The 27,988-nt window shown below is 42.8% G+C and overlaps 1 protein-coding gene across 1 annotated transcript in view; it reads left to right on the top strand.

Moving 5' to 3' along the window:
- The window catches only part of LANCL3 (LanC like family member 3), a 95,308-nt gene that overhangs the window by 44,121 nt on the left and 23,199 nt on the right, over positions 1-27,988 (top strand). The window contains exon 2 of the mRNA XM_031445503.2: positions 24,823-24,946. Coding sequence (XP_031301363.1) covers positions 24,823-24,946 — 124 coding nt within the window. The remainder of the gene's footprint in view (positions 1-24,822; positions 24,947-27,988) is intronic.

The following is a 27,988-nucleotide window of genomic DNA, read 5'->3' as shown; positions in this document are numbered from 1 at the left end:
TTGGGAAATGCCACGTGGGGCCCTGCTCCTCTTCACCCTGTTCCTGACCCTGAATCACCGAAACAGGAGCTGAGGGGAGCACCATGAGGAAACCAGCAGAGGAAGGAGAGCGCTCTTTCCTGCGATGCAGGAAAAAATGGATGTGGGGTGTGGGGAGGGCCATGTTCCAGGTCTCGTTGGAGCCCCCGGGACGTGCCCCACCAGGTGTCGGTCCTTGGCTTCGCACAGGAAAGAACTCAAGAGCAAGCCACAGTTGAGTAAAGGTAGATTTATTTGGAGAGATACATACTGCATAGAGTATAGGCTGTTTCAGAAGGAGAGAGAGGCCACGAGGTGTGGGGGTTGGGTAGTCAGGTTAAAGTAAAAGTAGATATACTCCATAGACAGAGTGTGAGCCATCTCCTAAGATGAGGGAGCGAGAGGCGGCCACAAGGCACGGTGTTGCTAGTTTTTATGGGCTCTTATGGGCTCGGTAGCTTCACACGCCTACAAATGGGAGGACAATTCCAACTACCCTGGGGAAGGGGCTGGGATTCCCAGGAATTGGGCCACCACCCACTCTCTGACCTTTTGTGGTTAGCCTTAGGACTGTCATGGTGCCTATGGGCATGTTATTCGTCATGCTAATATGTTACAATGAACATATAATGAAGTTCAAGGTCTACTAGAAGTCAAATCTCCTGCCATCTTAATCCTCAAGGCATACTGGGAGTTGAATCTTCCACCATTTTGGTGCCCTGCCCCTGTCCCTCTTGTCTCACCTGTGAGGAGTGGTTTCTCCTCACCTCCCGCCTTTACCGCCCTGTGTTAGTTTCCCAGGGCTGTTGTAACAAAATACCATGAACTTGGTGGCTCAAACAACAGAAATTTACTGTCTCACCGTTCTGGAGGCCAGAGGTCTAAGACCAAGCTGTTGATGGGGTTGGTTCCTTCTGAAGGCTGAGAGGGAGAGTCTGTCCCAGGCTCTCCCCTAACTTCTGGTGGTTTTCTGGCCTTCTTTGACATCCCCTGGCTTGTAGATCTCTCCCTTCATCTTCACGTGGTGTGTTTCCTCTACACCTTTACATTGTCTTCCCTGTGTGCATGTCCCCCTGTGTCCAAATTTCTACTTTTTATAAGGACCCAGTCATATTGTATTAAGGCCCACCACCATGACCTCAACTGAATCATCAGTTTCTGAATAAGGTCACATCCTCAGGTACTGGAGGTTCGGACATCAACAGCTCTCTTGGGAGTGATGGAATTTCATCCATAGCACAGCCCGTATTCCCAATGTCCATTTCCCTTTCTCTGGGGCCTCCCACCCACCCCCACCTTGATCTCAGTGGCCACAGTTTGGTCACTGAACTCTTATACCAGGAGAATGTAGCGGAGGGAGGTGGGTTATTTCAAGGAGTAGTTCACCCTCACTGTTCGTTTTGAAGAGATAATTGTGTAGAATAGTGTCTGAAAAGAAACTTTGGGATGAAATTATATACCTATATTCAGTCTTATGCATGGGCTCTGAAGTTTGAATAAAAAAGAGTGGAATCAAAAGACTGACTAATAATTATAATGATTACCACTATCATCTCTTATATAGCACTTCCACACAGACTCTCATTTGGAAGCACAATCCTTTTTTGCCAGTGATCAAGATCCATTTTTCCCTCCCCTTTTACTTCATAATAAATTCTCCTTGAGGATGTTTTCTGACAGGAATTGTCTGCAGAAAACCCTTTGCTTAGAGATGTAACCGGATCTTCCTAAATTTAGCAGAGTTCATGCAACACTGAGCTGAAACCCAAGTAAGGGAAGATGGAGAGAGCGAGTAGATGAGACACTGAAGAAATATAAAGTGGAATTTATAGAAAAATCTTTTTTTTTTTTTTTCTGGTCAGGTCACTGACAGAGGTGGGATCAAAATTTGGTCAAGCCAAGTTGTCTTGAGATTATATGGTCCTAATTTGGAGACTTGCTGTATTTTTAAACTTGGAAACTTGCTACTTAAATACTAGTTATTAGCAACAAACTCTGCCCTTCATCAAGGAAGCAGAAAGGAGAAGTTAGTACTCAGGCTGTAGTCTCGCCACTTTCTCAGATTCAACCATGTTGTCAGATGCTACAATCAGTTCCTCTTACTCAGTGGAAATTTCCTCTTATCCCATTTTCCCTGGAAATGGAAAACAGCTGCACAGAACCTCCGCACAACCCTCCCTGTCCTCAGAGACTCTTCTTTATGTCATCATGTCTTCTCTCTCCTTTATCCCAGTCTATCAACGAGCTCCCTACATCTCCTTCAGAGCACTTGAAGCGTGACACCAAGCCATTGCTTACGCTGCCGCACCTACCTGGAATGCTTTCCCTCTTAATCCTCGGCCAGAATATATCTTTTCTTCCTTGAATACTTAGCCGAGGAGAGAGTTCTGGAGCATGTACAGGAAGGCGTAAAATGGGGAAGCCCCCAGAAAGGCAGGCAGACGCATCCTGAGGTGATGCAGCTTGGCTTCCTCAGCTTTCCTATAGCCCTCCTAGTCGGCCATGCCTTAAGTGCTCATCACTATTGACCAGTTGCTGTTTTCTGGAACGCTCCTTTCCTATGACCCAGCTGAGTTCTAGGACGAAATGCAGAGAGTGGGAGTCTCCAGAGAAGGCCCAACGCAAAGGAGCAGAGGACTCCTGGGGTCTCAGACGTGGGAAGACAACTACAACCGACTGGGCACCACATGCAGGTTTGGTTATCACCTGACTGCTCAAGGATGAAAAGGAGGCAGATCTTCCACCCAGAGGAGTCAGTGAGTTTCCTGTGCCCAGTTCCCAGCAGATCTGGGGAAACAGGGACCAGTTCCATAGTCTACATGGTCTTACAGAAGCTGGGGCAAGTTGCAGAGAAGTTCCAAAGATTTAAGTCCCATGTAGCCTGGATTTGGGGTGCCACTCGAGCACAAACTCTTCCCTGTCCAGTTCTTAACTGCTGGTGGCCCCATATCTGGAGTCAGAGACCCCAGCATTCCTGTGGCCATCTTCTGTCCATGTACCACAGGGTACTCGCAAAAGGGACCAAGACTCAAGGCACTAACCATGAGCCCATGGCCAAAACTGAGGGGTTCAACTGTATTCAACACCTCCAGACCCGTGATAAAAACTGTTGAAAACGATCCATGAGTTCTTGTCTGCAGAACAATCATTTGGATACTTGGCTGTTCTTTAATGTTGAACCCCACGTCCCTGACTTAAGAGAGTGTCCTTGACAGAGACACTGGAGATGCCCTTGCTCTTGCGTGGATTCTTCTGGTGCATTCCCGGAATGACCTAAAGGGCTGGGGAAGTGCCACAGACTCTTAGCTCACATCTTTTCAACCCTGATCCCCACAGTTCACAGCCTAGTTTCTGTCACAGCAGTTTCTCCCCTGTCTCATTTAAATCCAAGTGAAGAAAATCTTAATACCAGATCTCATTGTTTCCAGATCGGACCGGTTTGACTTTGGATATCCGGGTAACAAGCACCTTTGTCCTTTGCGGTCTGTTATTTTGTTCCTGAGGCCATCTCTGCAGCTCCGGTGGGCAGTGCAGTATTTGTGTTGTCCTGCCCCTCTGGTCCAATGATACATACTTTGAGGTCTTGCGCTGTGTCTTTTCACAGTTTTTCAGACCCTGTGCACAGCTTGGCACAGCATTTTCAGGACACAGACATGCTATTGCTTGACATGTAAATTCAAGATGTTTGGTTGATTCTGAAGATCGATTATGTAGTCTTTCTCTAGCTCTAGGCATTAAATTCCAGAACACCTGGAGGCTAAAGGAAATCCTTGTTGAAGTTCATCTTAATGGCAGAGGTAAGGGTGGATGGATCAGTGGCAACCCATTTCAGATATCTTCACACTCACTGAAATAAAACATTAAAAGCGGCATTTTAAGTAAAGAGACTACCAATAACATTTTATCACCTTAAATGAATATCTGGTGATCTTTCTTCTGTTTTCCTCAGCTCACGTGAGAATTATGTCTTCTCTCCTATTTCAAGAAAATGATTCGTTTTGCTTTGTTGCAGAAAATATTCAAGTGTGAAAAGATGAGTTTGGACTGTGCCGGGTCCCGAAGGCCAGCATTTCGATTTCAGTCTTTTGGACTTCTATGACTTGAAATTGTTGACCTTGAACTTCAAGTGGTCCCACCTTAATGAACCACTGTATCCCAGGGATGTGGAGGCACTCAGAGGCTTGAAATGGAAAATCTATGTTGGGGTGGCTCTAGCTCAGCTCCTGCCCCAAACCTTCCCCTACCCTGTAACTGGTGGTATCCCCTTGGCCCTGCCCCCACAGCTCAAGCCAAAGCGCCTGCTGTCACCTTCTCTCACACATGTCTCTCAGGTGACCCCCGAGGAGACTACAGTTCTGAGGCTTCGGCTGATCCAGTCTTCCTTTGTCTTTCCCAAGACATCATTGCCAGAGCCCCCGCTGCTCTCCACCTTCTGCTGTACTTCCTGATTCTCAGCTCCCTCTTTATTCTAAGGGCCCTCCCCCCACAGGACAGACCTCCCACGTGGCAGTTCACCACTTCTTAGAGTGGTGAGAAGGTGTCAGAATTACATATACGTGAGAGGAGCTCAAGCTGGGCAGACACTTGTGTACAGGGAGAGCCTCCAGTGTGTTCATATCCCTACTAACCCCATTTTACAACCCACAGCTTCTAGGCCTTGTCCCTGTATCACCCCCTTTCCCCTGTTGCCTCCCTGGTATTTCCCAGAGCTGTGATATTATTGGAGGTTGTGCAAAGAGTAGGGGAACTTCTTGTCAAATATTTTCTTTGCAAACTCAAACCCACTCTTGGCTATTGATACTACACTGAGAAATTCTACATTGGGGGAAGAAAAACCCACTTTTTTCTTTTTAAATTTTTTTAATTGAAGTAGTAAAAAAAATGGGTTTTTAGATACTCACTACTATATGTAAAACCCCACTTTTTTTAATCTAACGCTTCTCAAATATTTAACCACAAAGACCAGGACCCTCCGCCCAGCCTAGATCATCTGTTATCACTGGGTAGGACAGAATTTTGTAAGCACACGCGTAACGCATGAATTGCACACTTCCACATGGCCTCCAAGCCTGCTGCAAACTGGACTGAGCTGCTCTGCTCAACCTGAATGTTCCCTCCTTCACAGCATGATGTACTTTTCCACCGGGTCCATTTTCTCCATTGGCTGGAGGTCCACCTCTAGGCCTCTGCTCGTGCCTTTTTACCCACCTGGATACCTGCCTTTAGGCACAGCTTATGTTCCAAATCCTGGGTGACGCCCTCTCCAGCTTCTCCAACTGCTAATATTCTGTTTCCAGTACTGCACCAATCAAGGCCTAATTCCACCCCTACCACGACACGGTACATTCCGATTAGACATGACCGTATCACATCCAACAGCACTGTTTCACCTTAGCTTCTGTTTAGCATATAAGACACGCACTGACCACCTCTTCACTGACTGATGGAGAACGAGGATGGTCATTCCACCGTAGAAGTGGCCCCGTTTGATTGGCAGTGTTTTCAGCATTGAGCATGGTTTCCGTAGCCAGGTCCAGTCCAGTTCTTCCTGAGAATGCAGCTACCCTGCACGTACCCCACTGAAAGCCCAGCACGCTTATTTCTACTTTAAGGAGAGAATGAATTTTGTGGGATTTTTTTTTCTAATTTAACAGTAGTGATGGTTTAGAAATTTCATAATGACCCAGTGCCTCAGAAACACTTTAATTCTCCTGGACCATTCATACCATAGTGGTAACTTGAGCGTCTCGTCCCTTCTGCCTTCTGCAGTAGAAGATGAGCCATGAAGATAATGCAGACATTATCTTTCCTGTGTCCTCAGAGTTATGTAAATAACCCTACCTTCCTTACTGACTGAAAAACTGTCATTAGTTTGCTTTTCAGGTCATCCTCTGTCTACTGAATGAAATTCAATAGACCTTGAAAATTCAACCTTCCACAGTCTAATCACTAGATCATTGTTTAAAAAAAAGTATCCTTTTAAATGCATCAATTTTTCTAGAATAATAGGAAGGCAGTTTGATTTTGTTTTTGTTTGTCTTTTCTATACACCTTTAGGGGTTGTTCCATTTTTATTTTTATTAACTAGATTTTCATTTTTAAAAGTATCACATGTACTTGGTAAACACACAGACACAGCCCTCCGTATCTACAAATTTCTTATCCACTAATTTGCAGATCGATTGGTGGAATCAGGGGATGGGAAACCCATGGATACCGAGAGCCGACTGTATTTCTTGTACTACACTGGTTCATATAAGGGTCTTGGGCATCTGAGGATTTTGGTATCCGGAACCAATTCCCCACAGATACTGAGGGACAACTACCTAAATGAGAAGTCAGTCTTCTTCTCACCTCAGATTCCCAGTCTCTAGTTATCCCTAGAGGTGAACATTTTTTTCCTGCTTCTTGTAAGTCTTCCCAGAAGTATTTTAACATCTCTGCCACACACAAGTATGTGTGAGTGGAGCATGCTACAAACACTGTTATGCACTTTATTTTTTTTTTTACGCCAACCAGATGTTGGAGAACTTTCCTTATCAGCACACATAGATCTACTTTATACCTTTCATTACTGAGTAATAAGTCATTGTATGGGTGGTACCACACTTCATTTAATCAGTAAACAGGCATTTTGGTTGTTTCTAGCCTTTTGCCATTGGATGTAAGCTACAGTGCATTATACATACAGCTTTGTACACCTGGGAACAAATATTTGTTGAAATTGGCTAAGACAGACATTTATGACCAATTTTGCTAAATTCCTTCCCAGAAGGCTGCACCTTTTTACCTTTCCTCTTAATAGTGTATGAGAGTGTTTCCCCCAACTTGTCTGTGCTACAGATTTTTCTTACCCAGTTCTGCCCCTCTGCTAGGTTAAAAATGGTATCTATTTTAAATTTGCATTTCTCTAATTATGTATGGAGATCTTTGCATAAGTTTTAAGTCTTTTGCATATCGTTATGTGCCGATTCCTTGTTCGTGTCCATTTCCTTTTTCCCCTGAGTTGTTACTCTTTCTCTGATTTGTTTCTAAAATTTTAAATGTTAATATTGTCTGTCATATATTTTGCCAACACATATAAAATCATTCCTATGTGTTTTCATCTACAGCTTTATGGTAACTTTTTAAATGTCGTTTAAATATTTTCTCCATCTGGAAATTACTTTATTATGCTAAATGATTGTTGTAGGTTCTGTGGGAATAGAGGCCAAGTTTTTAATTAGCTGTTGCATATCTAATATCCAATACTTTTTTTTTTTTTACTACCAGTTGTGTCCAGAATATAACGGGTAACACATTTCTGGCCTTTTCTTTGCTCTTTTTACCAACTTTCTCTCAAAAGATTCTCTGACCTGAAGTTTGGGAGGGTTAAGCCATCCCATCCCATATTTTACTGAAATATCAGCAGTTGGGCGCCAGTGGTGAGGTGATGGTGATGCTGAGTCAGCTTCCACAACTTCCTCCTTATGATGGGTCTTAGGTACCTACCCCTCCCCAAAAGTGTATCACCTCACGTTCCACGCTTTCCTGGCACTCCTATGTGAGGTTTGGTCACCTTTCAACTGCCTCTGAATGGAAGAAAACCCACAGGACTATATACCAGTCAAACTGAGGTCAGTGGGGAGAGGAGGATGTCCTGGAAGATTCTTTGGAATGCTCTTTGACTAAGGTAGCTGCATGAGTACCATATGCAGACAGCCCTGGGTGGTGACAAATCCAAGCTCACCTCTACCATTAGTTTGGAGTCTGGAATTGATAGCCAGGTAGGGCTGAGTGAACTTCAAAACACTCTTATCATTTTAAAATTTCTTATAAACACCCCTAAATCTCAGTGGCTTACAACAACAAACATTTATTTTTCTCACTCCTGGGGTAGCTCTGTGTGGGTTCAGGTTGGCTCCATGCCTGTCCTCACTCTCCTTGGGCCATTGGTTACCTGGAGGCTATTCTTCTCACAGCAAGTGCAGAAGGGCAAAAGGATAAGCCAACTCACGTTCCCACATTGAGCCCACCAAGGTCAAGTAGAAGGGACTTCCAGGTAGCTTCTACATACCTCTGACCGAACACAACATAGGAAACTGGTAAAGGTAATGGACATTGGAGCCTGACAACACTGGGACAGCAGACACTGTTGAATGCCTACTCAAAAACCATTTCTTTCCCTTCCATGATGGTGGACACTGGTCCCCACAGTAGGGCCTTATCATGCCAGATACTTTTCCAATCTCTCTTGCAGCTGGAGGTAGCCGTGTTATACAGTTCTGGCCAATGAGACATCAGGAGAACCCTGCTGAGTGCCCCTAGGACATTATTTTCCTATTTGAGTAAGCCACTGAATTTCTCACCTCCTCAGTATTCTCATCTGCAAATTGGGGCTATATATATTACATAGGGTTGTTACAGTAGTCGAATTTACATTGTAACGGACAATCCCCAATCTCAGTAACTTACAATAAATAACATGCATTGAATTTTCTTGCTAATAGTCTGCAGGTTATCTGGAGCCGGTAGGGTGGCTCTGCTTCAGGCCATGGGTAGGGTTTAGCCCTACTTCATGTGTTTCAGAGCAAGACAAACTATGCAAGCAAGTTTAAAGCTTCTGTTTATGTCACCTACATTTCTTTGACCAAAGCAGTTCACATGGCCAAGACCATCGATAAATAAGGCAGGGAAACATGCTCCTCCCAGAGAAATACTGCAGTTACGTGGCAAAGGTGTGGATGTATAATCCGTGAGTAGAATGGAGATTTAGAATAATAATCTTCCTAGATGTATAAGCATAAACAAACCAGTAGCTTCTTAGAACCTTAATTTCCTTGTCTTCAAGATGGCACTGGGCTCTTTTCTCTGGATTGGTGTGAAGATTAAACAGAAACCAGGTACCATAGGTGGCACTTAGCAAAAGTTAGCCCTCCACCCCCACAACTAAATTCTGATTGTTTACTAAATGAGTTCCTCCCAGAAGTCCAGTATGGTGTGTGATTCAGTGTTGGCTTTCCCTGACGTTGATGAGTCGGTGAGAAGTTGCTGACAGGAAGGCTCCCTGAGGGAGGAGGCAAAACCATTTCCTCACTAAGCAAGCTTCCGTTGAACACCTGACATCATTATTGCAAGGTCATTGTCATACTTTCGTGCTTCAAACTGGAAATTTTTTTTAAATCTTTTTTGGCCAATGACCCTTAATTCACTCTGACAAGATCATACAAACACTGGGATTTCAGGGTTGATTTTTTGGCTGTTTCATAGGCTCCCTCTGCTGGAGTAAAACCTCATGTTTTTTCTTCAAGACATGAAGATCCTTTCCCTTTAATGGAAAGCAAATCTAACAAACAATTGGCTGTATTGCTAGACAGATTTTTCACATAGTGTGTCTGCTGCCACGGCCTAAATTTACCTGCCATCATTCTGTAGTACCAACCGGCACTTCTTGCCTTTTCAAAATGGAGCCTTACAAAAGAGACTGGTTTTAAAGAATTTGCCAGAAACGTGAATTGTTAGTAATAAGCAGGTCTTGTTTCCTGTGAGTAATGCCCTTGCTCGTTCAGTTCTAACCTTCTCGGTTTTAGAACCTCTAGGGGTATTATGGAAGGCCTATTTAGAGGTACCTGCTTAAAAGGAAATTAGCCTGAGTCACCAGATTTGTTCAGTGATGGAGGTAGGCTGTAGATAAAGTGAGGATTGGCAAAGCCAACCCTTCCCCTGCCAGGGGGAGCCGCCCTTTCGCAGGACACACATGTTTTCAGGGCCATCAAAACACAATTTTGTGTGAATTGATGTTTTGTAAAGCCACTATCCACTGCTTCATGTTTATGGAGTTTCACTTGATTTCTGGCTGGGCAGTGGGCCAAATCCGTCATCTTCTCTTTTTTCACCTCTCCATCTTTCTGGAGTCGTTTTTTTGATTTCCATGACTCAGTAGGGTGTTCAGTGAATTCTGAATTGATAGACCCAAAGAAGCTTCTGTGTGATGGTACAGGGTAGGGGGAACCTCATAGTAGTGCCGACTCCAACGTACGTGTGGTAGCGCTGGCCCCTCCATTTCTGCCGCCTCTGAAAACAGGGTTTGCCTCCAGCTTCGAAACGCAAAGGATGGGCTGAACCAGCACCACTGGCCTCCCCTATAGACTTGTTAGAAATGCGAAATTTCAGGACTCACTCCAGACCTATTGAATCTGATGCTGCACATTCATAAGATCTCCCGGGAATTCGTATGCCTGTTCAAATGTGAGAAGTGTTAGTCTCCAGCAGGGGTAAATCACGCAGTCATGCCAAGCCTGAGGCACGTGACAGGGTGCTGCCACCTAGGCATCTGACATCGCCCGGGGGCACCTGACTCCTGCGCTCCACTGAGGTCTGTGACTAACACCCATTGGCCCAGGGCCAGCTCCACGTATTAGCTTTCTAGTGACAGGCGGTGGGTGAGCCTATAACTCCTGCCCTGCAATCAGTGTTTACGATCCTTGTTGACTGGTGCTTGCTGGCTTTGACCTCGTGGACTGTAATCTCCTGGACCTCCCTGTCTACCCTCCGCCGACTTAGCTGACTCAGCTGACTCCCACGGTATGTCTATCGCTGGTCTTTGGCCCAGACTTGTAAGTTCTTTCCAGCTGGGATGTAGGCAGGCCTAAGTGATGACACACCTTACTGCTGAGATAGTATTAAAAGAGCCTGTGGGTCTTCAGCAACTGAAGCCTTAAGTTAGTTGTAAAGTTAAAAAATGTCAGACAATAGAAAATCAACTTGAAGTAGCTTAATTTTAAAAGGGGAGAGGGTGGGCACCAATATGAATCAAATATCATGACATCACTTCCGGGATCTCTCTGCCCCAGATGCATGAATTGAATCTGATCATGAGGAACACTGTCCACATCCAAATGGAGGGGCATCCTATAAAATAAACTGCCCGTACTCTTCCAAAATGTCAAAGTCAAGAAAGACGAAGAAAGGCTGAGAGTCTCTTCCAGATTGATGAAGTCTAAAGGCCAAGATAACTAAATGCAATGTGTGATTCTGGATTGGATCTTGTAGCAGAAAATATATATATATATATACATCTTTAAGGGGCATAATTGGGATTATTAGAATATTTTTAAATATGGACTATGGATTACATAATAATATTGTATCAATGTTAAATTTCCTGAGTTTGATCATTACACTGTAGTTAGATAAGGTAGTTAGGCAAGAGAATGTCCTTGTTTATAAGAAATATGCACTGAAGTATTTTGGCATAAAGGGGCGTCATGTCTGCAACTCACTCTAAAATTCCCCGTCCGAAAATAAGCAATGATAAAGCAAATGTGGCAGAATGTTAACAAAAGATGACTATAGGTAAATGGTACATGGGGAATTTTGTACCATTCTTACAATCTTTTGGAATTCTATACTAAACATTTACAAAAATAAAATTTAAAGGGGGGTTTTAATTAACAGAATACTGGGGGACTTCACAGAATTAAATGAAGAGATGTAAGACTCAGGGTAGCATGGGAATGTTGGGAACTCTAAGTGAAGACTTGATGCCACCAGAGCAAACTCTGACCCTGGTAAACTTCTTTAACGAAGTAATAGAAACCTGGAAATGTACAGCAAGAAAGGGCTTTTAAGGTCCTTGAATATCTCCATTTCTTGGATGAAAAAACTGAGATCCAGACAGCAGAAGTGACTTGCCCAGGGAATCACAGATAATTAATACAATTTCCAACTGTAGACGTTTAGAACTCCTTTTAAGGGTATAGCTTAAGTGGTAGAGAGCATGCTTAGCATGCAGGAGGTCCTGGGTTCAATCCCCAGAACCTCCCCTAAAAAAATAAATAAACCTAATTACCTCCCCCCGGCCAAAATAAAATAATTAAATAATACAATAATAAACAAATAAAATATTTTTTTAAAAACTCCTTTTCATATTGGTTTATAAGTGGATCCTCAAAGTTTTTTTCCCTACACTTTTAAGTTAGGATATAAGTTGAAGTAAGAAAAAGATTAACATAAATGAATATGCAGTAACATGAATATATGTTCTACAGATACCTAAATAAGATCTCCCCATGATTAACATGTTTCTCCCCCAATTTTGTCATTAAACATATATATGATAGAATATTTAAACATCAAAAGCAATGTAATTGTCTTTGAACCCAATTTTATTTATATGTGAAAGTCAGCTAAAAGATTTGAGTTTCTTCATTTACCATGTACCAGGTACCTTCTGTCCTTTTCCATGGCATTACTCTCACCTCATAGAATACATCATCTCTCGGTTGAAAGGTAACACTAATCTACACTTGATTCTTGGAAATGTCCCTTGTGATTTGGAGAGACTGTGACTGCAGACTGTTTAGAAAGCATAATATCAGGCATGTATGGAGGCTTAGAAGCCATCTAGTCCCACCCGTTCCTTTGAAAGGTGAGGCTGCCTGCCATTGATTGGTCATTCTCCCCTCAACTGCACCAGTTTCACACTAAGAAATGGATTTAAAATGGAATAGTATCTATTAGCATATATTGAAATAATTATCTTTGTGATCACTTCTGAAATAACAGTGTAACTTGAGAAAACGGAGCTCTTTTAATCACACTTCCTAGATTCCGGTATTGTCTCCTGGTATAGAAAAGGCATTTGTGCGGTGCTTAGACAGTTAGACTGGGAGCCGATAAACCTGCCTTGACCAATTACCTCCATGACAGCTTTTGAAATAGAATGCAGATCCTAGCCGAATGATCCTAGGTGGTAGAGGACCAAATTGAATATATAGTAGCTTAGTGTGTGGTGAGAAGCAATGAATTAAAAAAAAAAAAAGAATTAAGTGTACTTTCCTTACCTGCATTCAGACATGATCGTGAATGGCTAACATAGACTTTTCAGAGAACGTGGATTCCTGTAGTTCAATATGATGCCAGGCACCGTCTGTTGCCTACCAGATAGCCATTTCCCACATGGTCCTTACCAACAGTAGCCTAATGTTGTTTGGCATAGCAATGTTCTCAGATAATTACTTGATTTTCCAACCTCTCTGTCAGGGTGGCTATGTCAAAGAGTACCAACTAATGACATGTCAGTGGAAGTCTGCTCGGGAGTTCAGGGAAACCTTTTGTTTTCCTGATGAAAGAGAATGGATATGACTGGTGCTGCCCCTCGTCACTTCTCCCGGCCTTGAATATAAACATGGCGTCTGGGGTTACAGCCACCATTTTGTGCCTGTGGGCCAACACCAGGGAAGGAAGAGAGAATTGTAACATCCTGGCTCTGACTTCACAAACTACTAAACAATATTAGCAGTCGGCCACTTCTTGACTTTTTGTTATGTGAGAAAAATACCCTTTTACTTGATTAAGCTGCTGGAAGTCAGATTTTCTACTAGTTTATAAGTGTAGTAGACTCTTTAAGGGAAGTCTGCCTTGCTCAAAATAACCAAAGTTCTTTGTGAAACACCGTCCTCCTCTCTCTCTGGGTGGATTTTTGTCCCCATATTGATGTAGTTGGGGTGAATGGACCTGACTGAGGCTGAGCCAGTCAGATTCTGTCTCGGGAATTCGAAATGAGGTTTCAATGGTTCTAGCTGATCCTGAAATGTGACTTAAACTGAGGGACATTATAAAACTTGGAAGCTGGTGTGTGTTATGGTGTGATGGAGGTCACCTTCAGCCATAAAGAAGTAGAGAAAATGGGTCTGTAAAAGGTGAGAAAGAGAGGCAGAGACCAGTGTCACCGAGAGAGAACACTGTCTGTGGTCTGGCAGCTTTCTGGGTTCAAGGGTGTGTCCCTTCTCAGGCCTGGCTGCCCTCAGATTCCAGAAGCTGGTCTAGCTTCTTTCCAGAGAGCCAGGCAGCCCTGTGTGATTGGCAGGGTTGTGCCCTGCACAAGGATACCTGGCCCAAAGGGCAGGGGACAAGAAATCCAGCCTCGATGTTTTGGTCACTAAGTCTTGGCCTGGGGCTGCATCAGCCCAGAGGCAATGTGCTACTTGCCACAATTCATCTGCCCAGAAGGGAGCCCAACATTTTTTTTCTAATTTCATTTAAGACTTAGGAAGGCTCTTCTTCAGGATACCTAATAAAGTTGCTGTCCTACAACTGAAGGGTCTTGATATTCAGACAAAATGTATGAACAAACAGCCAAGCCATTTGTTCTACCATTTGATAAATAAGCTATTCAATACCTTGCTTTATTTGGCTTTTTTGTTTGTTTGTTTGATTTTTGTTTGTTTGTTTTGGTGGGAAGGAGAGGTAATTAGGTTTATTTATTTTATTTATTTGTTAATTGGAGGCACTGGGGATTGAACCCAGGACCTCATGCATGCTAAGCATGCACTCTATCACTTGAGCTATACCCTCTCCCCTGATTTTGCCTGTTCTTGAACTTCATATAAATGGCATCATATAGCAAGTACTCTTTTGTGTCTGGCTCCTTTAGCTCGACATGTTCATGATCCATCCATGTTGTATGTAGCAGTAATTTGTTCTTTTTATTGTTGAGTAGTATTCCACTGTGACTATTCCAAATTTATTCATTCATTCTCCTGTTGACGGACATTGGGTGTTTCCAGGTCTTATGAATAAAGCTTATGAATAAACTCTTAGCAATAAAGCTGCTGTGGACATTCTTCTACCAGTGGGCCTAGGCACCTCTTTCCTCTGGAAACTGATGTACTGTAATAGAAGCATCTTCCACAGGAAACCTGTCTATCTCACATGCATTTATCACTTGGATAAATTTTGTCTGGAGTTGTTCCTTCATTGTGTAATTGGGAGACCTTATTTTGTAAGTGCTTCTTCATAACTAATTATATATTTAATGTATCTATCTCCCCCCCTTTCCATATTACATGGGGCTACTCTCTCAGTATTACGGGGATGCACACTTTTGAAAAATTGGTAAATGGTCAGTAGTAATTTATGCTACAACTAAGGAAGTATATTTACAGAGACGGTACCTGGTATTAAGCTTGTAATTAAGAGTCTGGGTCTGGTCTGTAGCCTGAAATAAAAACAGCAGAGCTTATGTGAACCACGTAAGATTAAGCTGAGTTCCTTGTTCTGACCACCTGTGCTATTTGCAATACTAACTAGTGCTGGATTTGCAATGCAAAGCCCTATAAGGCAATGTCTGTGTCCCAGCATCATGAGTGGAGCTTTTGAAAAAAGATGAGCGTCCAGTCCTACCCCTTCTAAAATCTTGGTCTAGAGTAGGGCCTCTGTTTTTAAACCTTTCCGTGTAATTATCTGCTATAGCAACTGGGCAGCTGGCCATTACTTTCCTGTCTCCATCCTTACGATTCTGGTGATAACCCTCACTTGAACATTGAAGCCTGCGAATGAATTTCATCTCCTATTAAATTTTCCCCAGGCAACATGAGATGAGGCCCACAATTTACTTAATATTGATTTCTTTATGAAGACAGCCCCATTAAAATAATAAATTACGGAGAGTGGCTGAATAAGACATACTTGGGGTAATAAAATATGGAGCACAGTATGAATGTATTCAGAGTAGAATGTAATCTCCACGATGGCAGGGATTTTTCTCTCTTTTGTTGACTGATGTTCTCCTAGTGAGCCGTAGTAGGGCTCGATAAATATTTAGAGTAAAGCTTATATAAGACAAGGACCTTAGTAACGTACAAGGTTATAAGTCCTGCTTTGCTCAGTACTGGTTATACATCCCGGTGGCTCATCCCAGCCTTTGTCAGGACCAGGATGAAGCCTCCCCAGCTGTGTTCACTCCACAGCAACCACTTGAAACTTGTGGAAGCTGAAATCTGCAGAAGAGGCTTTGGGGAGCTTCTCATCCTTAACAGAGTAAAGGTGTCGATTTACTTTTCTCTCCCCTTCAGCCACAGAGCCAGCTCCTCCTGAGACTGTCTATTCCTCCTCTTCCTCCCCCCAGGCCTAAAATGAAAATTGAAACCAACTACAGTGATGTGTTTGTTCATCATGGCTGCCCGGTCCCTAATCGGGGGCAGGTGGGTAGTGGGGGGCAGCGCCCTTCAGCACAGCTGCACGCCCAGGTCACCCCACATCTTTCTTGATGTATTGTTTATATAGAAAGTGCTTCTTTCAGAATTTTATAATCAAGCTCTCCTAAAGATCCCTGGCTAGAACTGTTTCTGAAAAGAAACCAGAAAACAAGAAATCAGAATCATTTTTCCTTCTAAGAACCTGAAAGCGCAGCATCAACATAACGAAACTAACTTTGGACGTAACCACACAGATCCCTACAATCCCTCAATGAATACAAGGGGAGGAAAGAAAGTTAGATACGTATTTATAAACCATCATGAACCAGAAAGGTCCTGGGAAGTTATTTGGTCAGCTACCTGATCTTACAGATGAAGACTGGGAAGGCAGAGAGGTTAAATCACTTGCTCAGGGCCATAGAATGACAAGAAATTCCAAATTTCCCAACCACGGTCACCCAATCCACCTCCCTACTCCCGCCCCAATAGCATTAGGTTTTCTTTTGCATGCAGAGAAGTTAGTATTCATGGCCTTAGCATCCCTTAGCCCCAAGGAACACATTTATTAAAATATTTTTAAGGTGTTGGGGGAAAAAAAGAAGAAAAAAAGATCTAAGCAGTTTTAAAGAATCTTTGCCTTCTCTCTCCCGTTTCTGACCTGCAGGGCATCCATCACTCCCACAGGCCCATGTCAAAAGACATGGCAAAGAAGCCCTTTCAGCTTATTCTGTCGAAAATATCGAGGTGGAAGAGTTATTGAACCTTAAAATGTCACAAATTGTTCAGATATTGTTCTTCTAGGACCATTTTTTTGTGACTAGCTCTCTCAAGCGACAGGGTAGGTAGTACATAATACAGTCACTTAGGTTGAGGTGACAGCAGTTCCCAGTAAAGACGATAATTGCTTCACAGCCCTTGTTGCCAAGGCTCCCACGAGTCTCCTCTCTGTCTTCCCAAATCGACTTTGAGGATTTGAGGATCTACTGTCCTGGTGGCAGATTGGAGAATGTCCCTTGTCCCTGACCTGGAGCAGGATAAATGGAAGGAGTAGGGAGGTCACCCAGGGCAATGGTGGCAAGGTGACTGTATGTTTGCCAGGCTTTGTCTCTGGGCTCTAGGATAGCACTTAACAAGAAAAATCAATCACAACCTTGTGAGTACAGCCAGAACTGAAAACTGCATTTGAATTTGTCCACTCAGGCAGTCAGCCTCACTTTAAAGAGCTCCGGAGCTAGAGGTTTCCGTGGAAACAGAAGAATATGTGGGCAAGTATTTCTTTGCAGGGAAATGAATGCTAGCAATGCTATTAAGTTGGCACTTCATGGCTGCAAAGTTGATATGAGTTTGTAAGGAAGTAGTTTTTCTCTCATAACAAGAGTCTGGACATAGATGGTCCTGGTTGTGGCACAGATGCCCAGTGATATCCACAAACCCCAGATCTTTCTTTCTCCCCTATCTTTCTTTGAATGTTGGCCTTCCGATTGCCTCAGGATGCAAAATGGCTGCTACAGCTCCAGGCCTTACATAAACATTCAAGGCACCAAAAAGAGGAAAGGCAGGTAACGGCCAAGTCTGCCCATTTTATTTCCGTTTATCATGACATCAAAAGCTTTCCAAGAAGCTCTCGCCTCAGCATATTTCTCCATTGATTAAAATGAGGTCACATAGCCAATTCTAGCTTCAAGGAAGGCTGAGAACTGAATATCTGGCAAGGGACAATAGGTTTGACATGACTGGCTGAGGCTAATTCTATTTGTCACCTAGAGCTAAACATATTGTCAGCTTAATAAAATTGAGATCCAGATAGCAAGGAATAAGGGGAGAATGGATGTTGACTGGCTAACTAATAGTGTAAGCCATAAGTATGAAATCAGAATTGACCTTTCCAAATAAGAAAGGCATTTACTCTATACCTAATTATACACAACTACTCATCTCTGTATTCCTGTAATCTCTAGCAGAGTGTCATGCACCCAGCAAGCACTTGAAAAATGTCTGTTGAACCATGGTTTGAGAATACTGCAATGACATACTCATTCAACAGTGGCATAGAGGAGGGTCTGATGTGAAATGGTCAATAATGCAGCCATTAATGTAGTCATTCACTATGGAGGCACCGGGAGACGAAGACTGCAGATAGTCAGGTAACCAATGCCAAGAGGCTAAAACAACTTCTAGTTCCCTAAGCCTTCTACTGGGACAGAAGTACACAAAAGAATATTCCTCTTGATAAAATAAAATGCCTTGAATAGAGGACAAGTTAAACATGCACTATAATCTCATTGCAAAGGACTTTTTGCCTAGCCTGTAAGAAATGAAACCACTGAAACATACCATCCCATCCGCATCCCAGAATTAGTGCCCAAATAAGTGTACATAGATTTGTAAATGTTTGTCATAAAGTGTTGAATCACAAAATGACAAAATACCCTTGCTGAAAGGCACATTAAAGACCACCTCAGTTTTAACTCCTTGTTTTTTTCAGGTGAGGAAACTGAGGGCCCAAGACTGGTCTAAAGTTACCTGGTTAGTGACAGAGACATGTCTAGAAGCCAGATAAACTTGAGAAGTATTTTTGAAAGAGCAAAGCAATGTGGCTTGGGGATAGTGGGACCATGAGAGGCTCAAAGTGTGGTGATGAGAAAGGAAAAGTAAATACACAGACGTGAAGAGCCATACATTACTAGCTGATGAATTACAAGTTACCGCAACTTAGGAACAGAAGCTGACACAAGCTGGTCCTTGGGTGGAGGATAGGGGCGGAAGGTGAACAACAGCAGGGTTATTTTATGAGAGAGATTCTGAGCACAGACCTCCAAGGCCTGTGGTGCTGAATGGTGGGGTTGAGTCGCTACTGGACTTTGAGATGTCTGTTTTAACCATAGCTTACACGCATTGTGCTTGTGCTTTGGGGCAGGAATTGTGCTGTCTTATATGGAATCCTCATAGCAATCCAGGGAGGGAGGAAGGTCTTATTATTGTGATATTTTACAAATGAGTAAACTGGGGCTTGGGAGATATAAGTAACTTGCCTAAATCCACACTGCTAAGAAGTGGTGAAGCTAAGTTGACCGCAGTCTGAAATCACCTGGAGAGTTTTCATAAATACTGATGCCCGGGTCCCATTTCCAGTGAGGCTGATGTAATTGATTTGGGGTGTGGTCAGGGCATCGGGATTTTTAAAAACTTCCCCAGGTGATTGCATTGTGCAGCCAAATATTGGGAACTGCTTTTTAAAATTTATTTATTTATTTATTTGTTTATTGAAGTACAGTTGATTTACAATGTTGGGTTAATTTCTGGTGTACAGTATAGTGATTCAGTTATACATATATATATTCTTTTTCATTATAGGTTATTACAAGATATTGAATATAGTTCCCTGTGTAGGGCCTTGCTGTTTATTTTATATGTAATAATGTGTATCTGTTGGTCCCAAACTCCTAATTTATCCCTACCCCCCTTTCTCTTTTGGTAACCATAAGTTTGTTTTCGATGTCTGCAAGTCTATTTCTGTTTTGTAAATAAGTTCATTTGTCTCATTTTTTTTAGATTCTACATATAAGTGATATCATATGATATTTGTCTTTGTCTGACTTACTTCACTTAGTATGATAATCTCTAGGTCCATCCATGTTGCTGCCAATGGTGTTATTTCATTCCTTTTTATGGCTGAGCAGGACGCCGCCATAGTAACCTCCTTCTCCTCCAGCTCACGGGGCACGGCCCCACCGTAAAAGCCCCGCTGGTAACCCGTGCCCCGTTGTTCTCATGAAGGGAAAAGCAAGAACTGCTTTTTAAATGTCTCACCATCACCTGGGGACGTAGGTGCTGCAAGTCACTGCGATCCCCTTTTTGTACATAAGGAAACTCAGGCTCTCAGACATTTAGTGTCTTGCAGGAAACAGAATTAAATCATCCAACCGACACTGGGTACAGAATGGGTTACCAGGTACTTGTAATAAATCTTTAAAGCCAACAGTCAGTCTGCAAGAATGGGGTAAAACCTGTTTTTCTTTTCTGGTTTCCAGTGTTTTCTTGACTTGGGTTTCTTGACATGAGAAGGGAGAAGAAACAACTTTGAAATGGTATCTGGGACCAAATGTTTATCACTGAAATTCCCTGCTGAATCCCTTTCATGATTGGAAGATAATCACCAACTAGAGCAACCCATTCCTCATCACCCAGCATAATAATGGTCAGGGAGCATCAGGAAGCCCAGATGGAAGGCACTTGCTCATTCTGCACCAGCACACGTACCCCATTTGGAGACTAATTAAGAAAATAACAAACCTGGCCACATTGGCTAAGAGAGCTCCCCACTGGAGTTTGCTGATTTGGACACGTTTTTCATACGCACAGCATATTGGAAGAGAATTTACCATTCTTGATGCTTCTCTTTTCTGGGTAGTCTGATCATTGAAATCATGGTGTGCAGTGTTCTTGCCTGGTTATCTTCTCAACACCTGAGGTAAACCTCCACCCACTCCAGAGATTTCCTGAAAGCCTGGCTCTTATCTGTAACCCAGTAGATTCCAACTGAATCACAACCCCAAAAAGGCATCAAAAGTAAAAATCTAACCATGTGTTTATATTGACTTCGTACCCAAAAAAAAGTTTCCTTAACTTTTTAATTTGGACTGGGAATTTTTTAGAAAACTTTACATTTGGGTATGAGATGATTTCCTGCTCGATCATGGTACCCACAGGAAACTCAGGATTGTCGCTGGCTCTCTTGCGGACATGCCGTGCAGTGGAATCGCTTTTACTGGCCCCACCCCTGAGGCAAGAGACACATCTTTGAGGCCACCATCTCCCCCAAATTCCAGGAGGGAGGGGGGCCCACCTCCAAACTACCTATAGATCCCCAAACCTTTCTAGGGGATTATAGGATCTCTCCTAATGCGTAGCACAAGGGTATGTGGCTAGGAACTCCACTCTGACTTTCAAATTCCTGGTTTCTGTCCCACGTCAGCTCTTCGCACTTTGAACAGCTGTATCTCCATCCATCCTGACTCTACATATCCTTTAAGTCTATTGTTTATCAACTTGACTTACTAAAATACAGGTTCTAACAACTAAAAAGCCTTTTTTCCTCAAAGCTTTGATTTCCATGGCCATCAGATAGCTTGTTTGTGTTTCTGAGCAGAAGCCTATACTACCCCCGGAATGGTGGGGCAAAAGATTGGGGGAAATGAATTGCTGGAGGAAAACACGTAAGTTAGTGTCAGGTGCTTGCTGTTTTATAGGTGTTTGGTGGGATATTGGAGGGGCTTTCTGCGTTCCATCTGGGTGGGCAGACCGATACTCCGGGCATTTTGGACTGTTGCTTGCTGATGTTGGCAGTGGTTGCTATAAAGCTAGCAAAGACTGCCACTTCAGAGGGCATGTGGGCGGGACACTTGCCCTGGAAAGAGCTGTGTGGTGAGGCAAGCTTTGTGCAGTTTGGTCCCTTTCATTCATCTCCTTAACAAGGGTCAGCTCTCCTGGGCTGGGCATGAAGGTGGTTCCCTCAGAGCACGACCTTTAGGCAGGGCCAAGAAACAGCGTGGGCTTTATGGCTCCTTGGTCTCTTCGTACTCAGAGCCCAGCCCAATAGGAATATTTCACAATAAACACCTCTGTTCAAGGAGCTGCAGAGGGAATCGGTTAAACTAATGACACTATTTAAACGAAACCACTGGAGAATTGCTTTGTATTTTTCAATCTCTTAATTTATTTTAATACAATGCAAACAAATTTTTATTTAAAGAACCAAACCCATGCAAGATAGCCAAACACACAGAGACCTTATGTGCTACAAATACAGGAGAGGGAATTTGGGTCGGTTTTGATAACGGCAGCAGGGAGCCCCTCCCAGCCATCACCCATTGCCCCATTTTCCCCCAGTGGAAATGCCATTTCCTCATTCCCAAGGCCTCAGACTGTTTCAGATGCACAGAGGCCGTCATCTTGCAGGGGTGTGTGCTCATGTGCGTGTCCCTTGGTGCTAGGAGTGGGGACTGGCGGGATGTCCGAGAGCAGACAGATGAGAGACCACCAAGCAGCCCCTCCCCCATCTTATCTTCTTTCTTCACATACTGTTTGTTGAGGGGGCGGTGGGAAGAGCGCCCTCTTTGTCAGTGTTCCCTTCCGCACACTTTTCATGAGCACTGTTTTCTTTTTTTATTTGCTGATCAATAAAGCCAAGGGTAGGTCTTGTCTGTTCCCAGAGATAAAGAACTCCACACATAACTGGTCTTTATCCAGCCCAACAAGCGCGGTTTCTCTTTGTTTTTCACAGTGTTTCTGAGAGATAAGAGGAAACCACCCAGACATGATGCATGACTGAGGAGGTTTTGAAACATTTTATAGACTCATTCTCCTTTCAGAGCTGTGGATCAGGGATGGAAAGAAAAAGAGAGGGCAGCACATAGCACTCAAGTTGATTTTCTTTTTTTGGGTCGGAAACAAGCAGATGGAGAGAGAGCAAGAGAGAGGGAGAGAGAGAGAGAAGCATGAATAAATGTTCAGCTGAGGAAAGAATAATCCAATTTTCAATTATTGGCACAGAAAGCAAATAGGGAGAATTTTAGTAATTCAAATGAGTATATACCCTGAAAATTCAGTGGCCTTTTTCTATCACAAAAATTGCGTGTCATATGGGTTCAAGACCAATAGTGGGAGACAGGACTTCAGTTCAGGTGAAGAGTCCCATCAATTCCCAGGGAATTATAGGATGGGACCAGGTTAGACTCCTCTTAAGTTCATGCATTTAAGGGTTTTAGCAGGTTTCTGAAAGCGAGCCAGGATGGAGGGGTTGATATGAGACAGATGATGCAAGGTATTAAGTTGAGTAAGGCTACATGTAAGATTGGTCAGTACTGATAAAGGCACAGAGAGAGTAAGATGTTTTTAAGAGCAAATGAAGTTGTGGTCGCAATTCGAGTAGATGCAGAGGAGAAAATCATTTAGGAGAATTGTGCATTCAGCTAAGTAAAGACCCAAGGCTGAGCCCTGAAATGATGGCAGGAAGGCGTGGGAAGATGGGGTCTTCAGCAATGTTAGGCAGAGAGGAGGAGTAAACCCAAGAGGCAAAGATAAGTAGCTAATAAACGGGAAATGAAGTTGAAAGCCATGACATAGTTGTTTCTGAACAACCAGATGGAAAGCAAGGAGCTGGTAAAATCTTAGTGAAGCTGATATGTGACATACTCTGCGTTACTCTTTCTTTCCACCCTTCGGCTCCTGACTCTTAGCTGCTCTATTATAGGCTTTGTCTGTGTCTGTCCCCAGAACTGGATAGTAAGTTCCCTGGAGGGAAAAAACATGTCCCAGGCTTTCTAGAATTCCCTCCACAATACCTACCACAGGGCCTCACTGGGAGATTAGCTGAGTAATGTTAATTGGCATAATTAATTAATGAACAACTTCCTCTTTATGTAATTATTTTTCCAAATTAAATGCTAGATTTGAAGAGGCCAAAACCTGGATCATGTTTTGCCGTTCTAATGTTGGGGAAATCAGAGGAACAAATTGTGACTTAAGAAATCATTAGTTATTTCAAAAGGAATTGCTGAGTCTTATGGCAGTTATCAGGTAGGCAGATTTTATATGTGAGCCTTAGGAAAGAGGCCACAATCCACTAGACTGTTCTTTGATCCCCAATTCATCAGTCAGGCCAAAGCTGAACTTCAGGCGACTTTTTTTTTCTTCTCTGACTAGTACTTTTCTTGTGCAGGTCTGCCCTTTTGGAAGGGTGGCTTCATGAGAGTAAAGAACTTGTCATCATGTTCACTGTTGTATCTCTGGCATCTCAAACAGGCTTTCCTGGCATACAGTAAGCGCTTCAGAAATAATTGTGGAAGGAAGGGAAAGAGGGAAGCAGGGCACAAATAAAGGAAAGAAGGGAGGGGGGCTCTGCTTCTCATGCCAGTACCCCTGGCACTTACTCATCAGTTGCCAAAGGCCCCTCAGGCTCAATGTTAGGAACCAAGGATACCAAAATGATGAGGTGCCACAGTCTTTGCATCTGGTCATCTAGTAAAGAGAGAGAGACAGAGAGATAACACAACAGGTGCTGTGCCGAAGAATCACGGTGACATGAGGAGTGTGCCTGCCGAAGGGAGCATCTCACCTGCCCCAAGGAAGAGTAGGGGGCGGAGGACATCGCAGACTTGAGCAGAATCCTAATGAACTCAATGATGCTTGGTAGGCTTGAGGACATTTTAATGTCTATAGTCCCCAAACTGACTGTAGGTAGGATGAATAAAATCTGGAAGACTGCATGTCACTGCAATTGAGCCATTCTCTATGCAGGGTGATTTTGATAGTGAAAGTTATTTTGCCTCGGTACTTACTGGACTTTGGTTTCATTCAGGGAATGCAGAAGGCCACAGCGAGTCTGTCAGGCAGCAGCTAATCAGAATTGTGACTTTATAAGCACAGGCTAAATGACACAAATTGAAGGCCCATTGTCTGGGCCAGACCTGCACCATACATCAGGAGTAACAGCTTTGTCAAGCATGACTGCTTCGGACCAGTCTTTGTTCTTTCCTGAACAACTTCTTGTTTCTGTGACAAGGACTAATGATGTAACAGCTGTCAGGTGGTCTTTGCATTTTATAAAAGCCTGTAGCAGTAAAGGTGTGTATTTCCTATCAAAACAGCAAATTTTATGAACAGGGTAGATAAACTTGACAGCAAAGAGAGAATCAGTGGTTTAAAAAAAAAAGATATGGTGGGCTAAGCTTATTTACAGATAGGAAAAGGATTGGGGGGATAGGCCTTTTAAGCAAGGAAATCCAGTCTCTGAGGAACCATGAAGATCATGACTTGACTTCTGCTTCTTGATTTCCTTACTCAGGTGCTGACCCCGGCACAGATCAAATCAATTTGCCAGGCGATTCTGGACTCTGGGAAGCAGTATGCAATGAAAAAGCGGAAACCATTCCCTCTGATGTATTCTTACTATGGAACCGAATACTTGGGTGAGTGAAGGTGTTGGCAAAGGCCTGGAGGACAAAGGGAGTCTCTATGTCAGCTCTGACTAAAGACTGGAAGATTCTGGTTTTGACGTAGGTCATCACAATTGCTTTAACTGGGGACACTTTAAAATGCCATTGAAAAACAAATATTGGTAGATACTACAAATCACAATTTCATATTTGTTTTCAGAGTCTACCTGTCAGAAATGTAGCTATTTTAACTATTCCTTTCACAAAAGACGAAAATCCTTGTTCTAGACTGTGAATTCATTAGCCCAGTTTTGCTGAAAGTTTGTGAGCAGTTTATACACTCATTGCCAGTAGTAACTATTCCTATTCACAGGGAAACAGGATTCAGCTACTGACATTTTAAAGGTTTTTTTTTAATTCTTATTTTTTATTGAAGTGTAGTCAATTTACATTGTTTCGAGTGTATAGGAAAGCTATTCAGTTATACATATACATACATCTTTTTCAGATTCTTTTCCATTATAAGTTATTACAAGAAATTGAATATAGTGCTGTGCAGGAGATCCCTGTTGTTTATCTATTTTATACATAGTAATGTGTATCTATGAATCCCAAACTCCTAATCAAGTTATTAACATTAGTGGGTTAATAACAGGCTACTGAATCACAGTGGCTACTTTTGAGATCTGGGGTATGTAAAGTGAAAGTTAGTTCATCCCCTTTTGAATTATTCAGTGGCTCCCCATCACTCCTTTCCAGCATGACTTACAAGGCTCCTTGTAGATCACCTGCCTCCTCCTCCAAACTCAAGCTTTCTTTCTCCCTTTCCTGGTTCTGTCCAGCATAGTCTCCATCAAGCAAAGTGTTCTCACATCTTTGCCACCTTTGTTCCTGTTCCTTTTGCCTAGAATGCCTGGCTTCCCCTGACCCATTCATCAATCTGTCATACACACTTCTCCTAGACTTGAAGATTCTGCTCCAGTATTTTTAGATCTATTGAGAAACTTTGTGCTTCTGGAAAAAAAGGGTTTCTTGAACCCTCTCTGGAAAAACATTCAAGTTTACCCAAAACCAAAATTGGTTAGTGTCCGGTCACCCTGCCACACTTCTGTTGGCACCCTTATGACAGCACACTGTCATTAGTGCTTTACCTGTCCAACTGCATTAGCAGGCCCTGGGCACCTTCAGGATAAGGAGTTTCTCTCATATATTTTTATGATCCCTGGACCTTTACCAAGAGCCTGTATGTAATGAGGGTCCCCAAATGAATGAATGAGTGACTTACGAACAGCTTCAGCAATGAGCATAGAGACTAACAGTTCTCTGAACGTTTTCTCAACGAACCTTTAAGTTCCTGTCTAAGTTTCCCTAGAATCAGGGCCTGAGACAAGGATTTGGGTATAAATTATTTATTTGGGAGGTGATCCCAGAAAGTGTTGATAGAAGAATGCAGAAGTGAGATAGTAGAGAAAGTTAATAAGGATATGATAATGAGTAACTCTGGGTAACTGAGGCTCAGCTCCACTGGGGACTCTTCTAGTGTGTATAGACTATGCCTCAGAATCGTCCCACCCAAGGGATGAGGAAGTTGGTCTATTCATCCACCAACTCCCTGCCTTATGGATTGAAGGCTGCTCCCAGAGCTGTTAATTTCCTAGGATTTCAGCCCTGCCGCTGCGGGCTGAGCACACTCCCATGGCCAGAGAAAGCCTCAGGCAGAATGATAGGCAAAATGATATTGTCTGCTAGAGTTCCCTAACAGAACTATTCCTTTCATTTTCTCCTTTCTTAGAGAAATTAATATTCTAGCCATTTACATATACATATAGCACAAACCAGATTTCTATCTAATGCTGAAATATTTTCCTTGAAAGCAAAACTTTTTTCCTAACAATTTAAAATCCAGTGAAAGAAAGGTCCCTTCAAGTTTCGTGGCTGAATTTCAAGAATAATAGAATTTTCGACTAGATACAACCAGAAGGCTATTTCTGGGGAGTCAAGAGTTCTGAGTGCCCGAATGCAAAGAGAAAACTTTAACAACATTATAGAGTTGAGTTTAAAGAGGAAGCCCTTGGAATATGTTGACCCCAGCACCACCCACCAATCACCATTCTACTCATTAGAAGTGAGTGAAGACTCCTACAGTAGCTGGGCTGGCTTTTAGCTTTGCTGAACTAATTCCTTCTCCAAAGGCAGGCTAAGGGCTTTGCTCATGCAGTACCCCTTGCTAGAACTCCTAGGAATTCTCCAAGACTTTGCTCAGTTGATTCTACCTGTATGGAACCTTCAGTGCCCCCTCCATTCCGAGGCCACATTAAGCTCTCCTTCCTCGGTTCTCTTTTAGCTTCCGGAACGCATCTCTGATAGAGCATTTATCACCTCATGTTCTAATTATTTATTAACAAGTCTGATTTTCTCACTGGACTGGATGGGAAGGTCTTCAAGGGTATGGAGCAAGCCATATTCATCTGTGTAGCCCCAGGGCTTGGACAATGCTCAGTACCCAGTGTGAAGGCTTAAGTAAATTAATACCAATTACTAATGTTTAGCTTTACAGAAGAAAGGATTTAATCTGTTTTGCTCACTGATCTCTCTTCAGCACCTAGAACAGTACCTGGCACATAGTAGGTGCTTAATTCTCATGTGTTGAATGAATGAATGAATGTTGAGGATACCTAGAACAAATTATTTTCAAGCACTTTAGGAACATTTTCATAAAAGCTATTTTTTTACAAAGTTTAATAAAATATACTTACTCTAAAACAGGGGTCGATCACTAAAATTTTCTATAAAAGGATACGTAATACATATTTTAGGCTTTGTGGCCATATAGTCTCTGTCACAAATACAACTTTGCCATTGTAGCACAAAAGCCATCATAGACAATATACAAGGGAATGAGGGTGGCTGTGTTTCAATAAAACTTTATTTATAAAACAGGCACTGGGGGGATTTGGCCTGCAGGCTGTGGTTTGCCCACCCCTCTCTAACGTATGTTCCCCAGAAGCCTAGTTCTTAGGCAACTCAGTTATCATATTACTATGTGTGCTGTCAAATAATATTGCCATTCTTTTT

The sequence above is a fragment of the Camelus dromedarius genome, chromosome X, assembly GCF_036321535.1.
Source record: "Camelus dromedarius isolate mCamDro1 chromosome X, mCamDro1.pat, whole genome shotgun sequence".
In the NCBI taxonomy this organism is placed as follows: domain Eukaryota; kingdom Metazoa; phylum Chordata; class Mammalia; order Artiodactyla; family Camelidae; genus Camelus; species Camelus dromedarius.
Note: the sequence above shows the minus strand (reverse complement) of the source record. Positions and strands in the feature narration are given on the sequence as shown.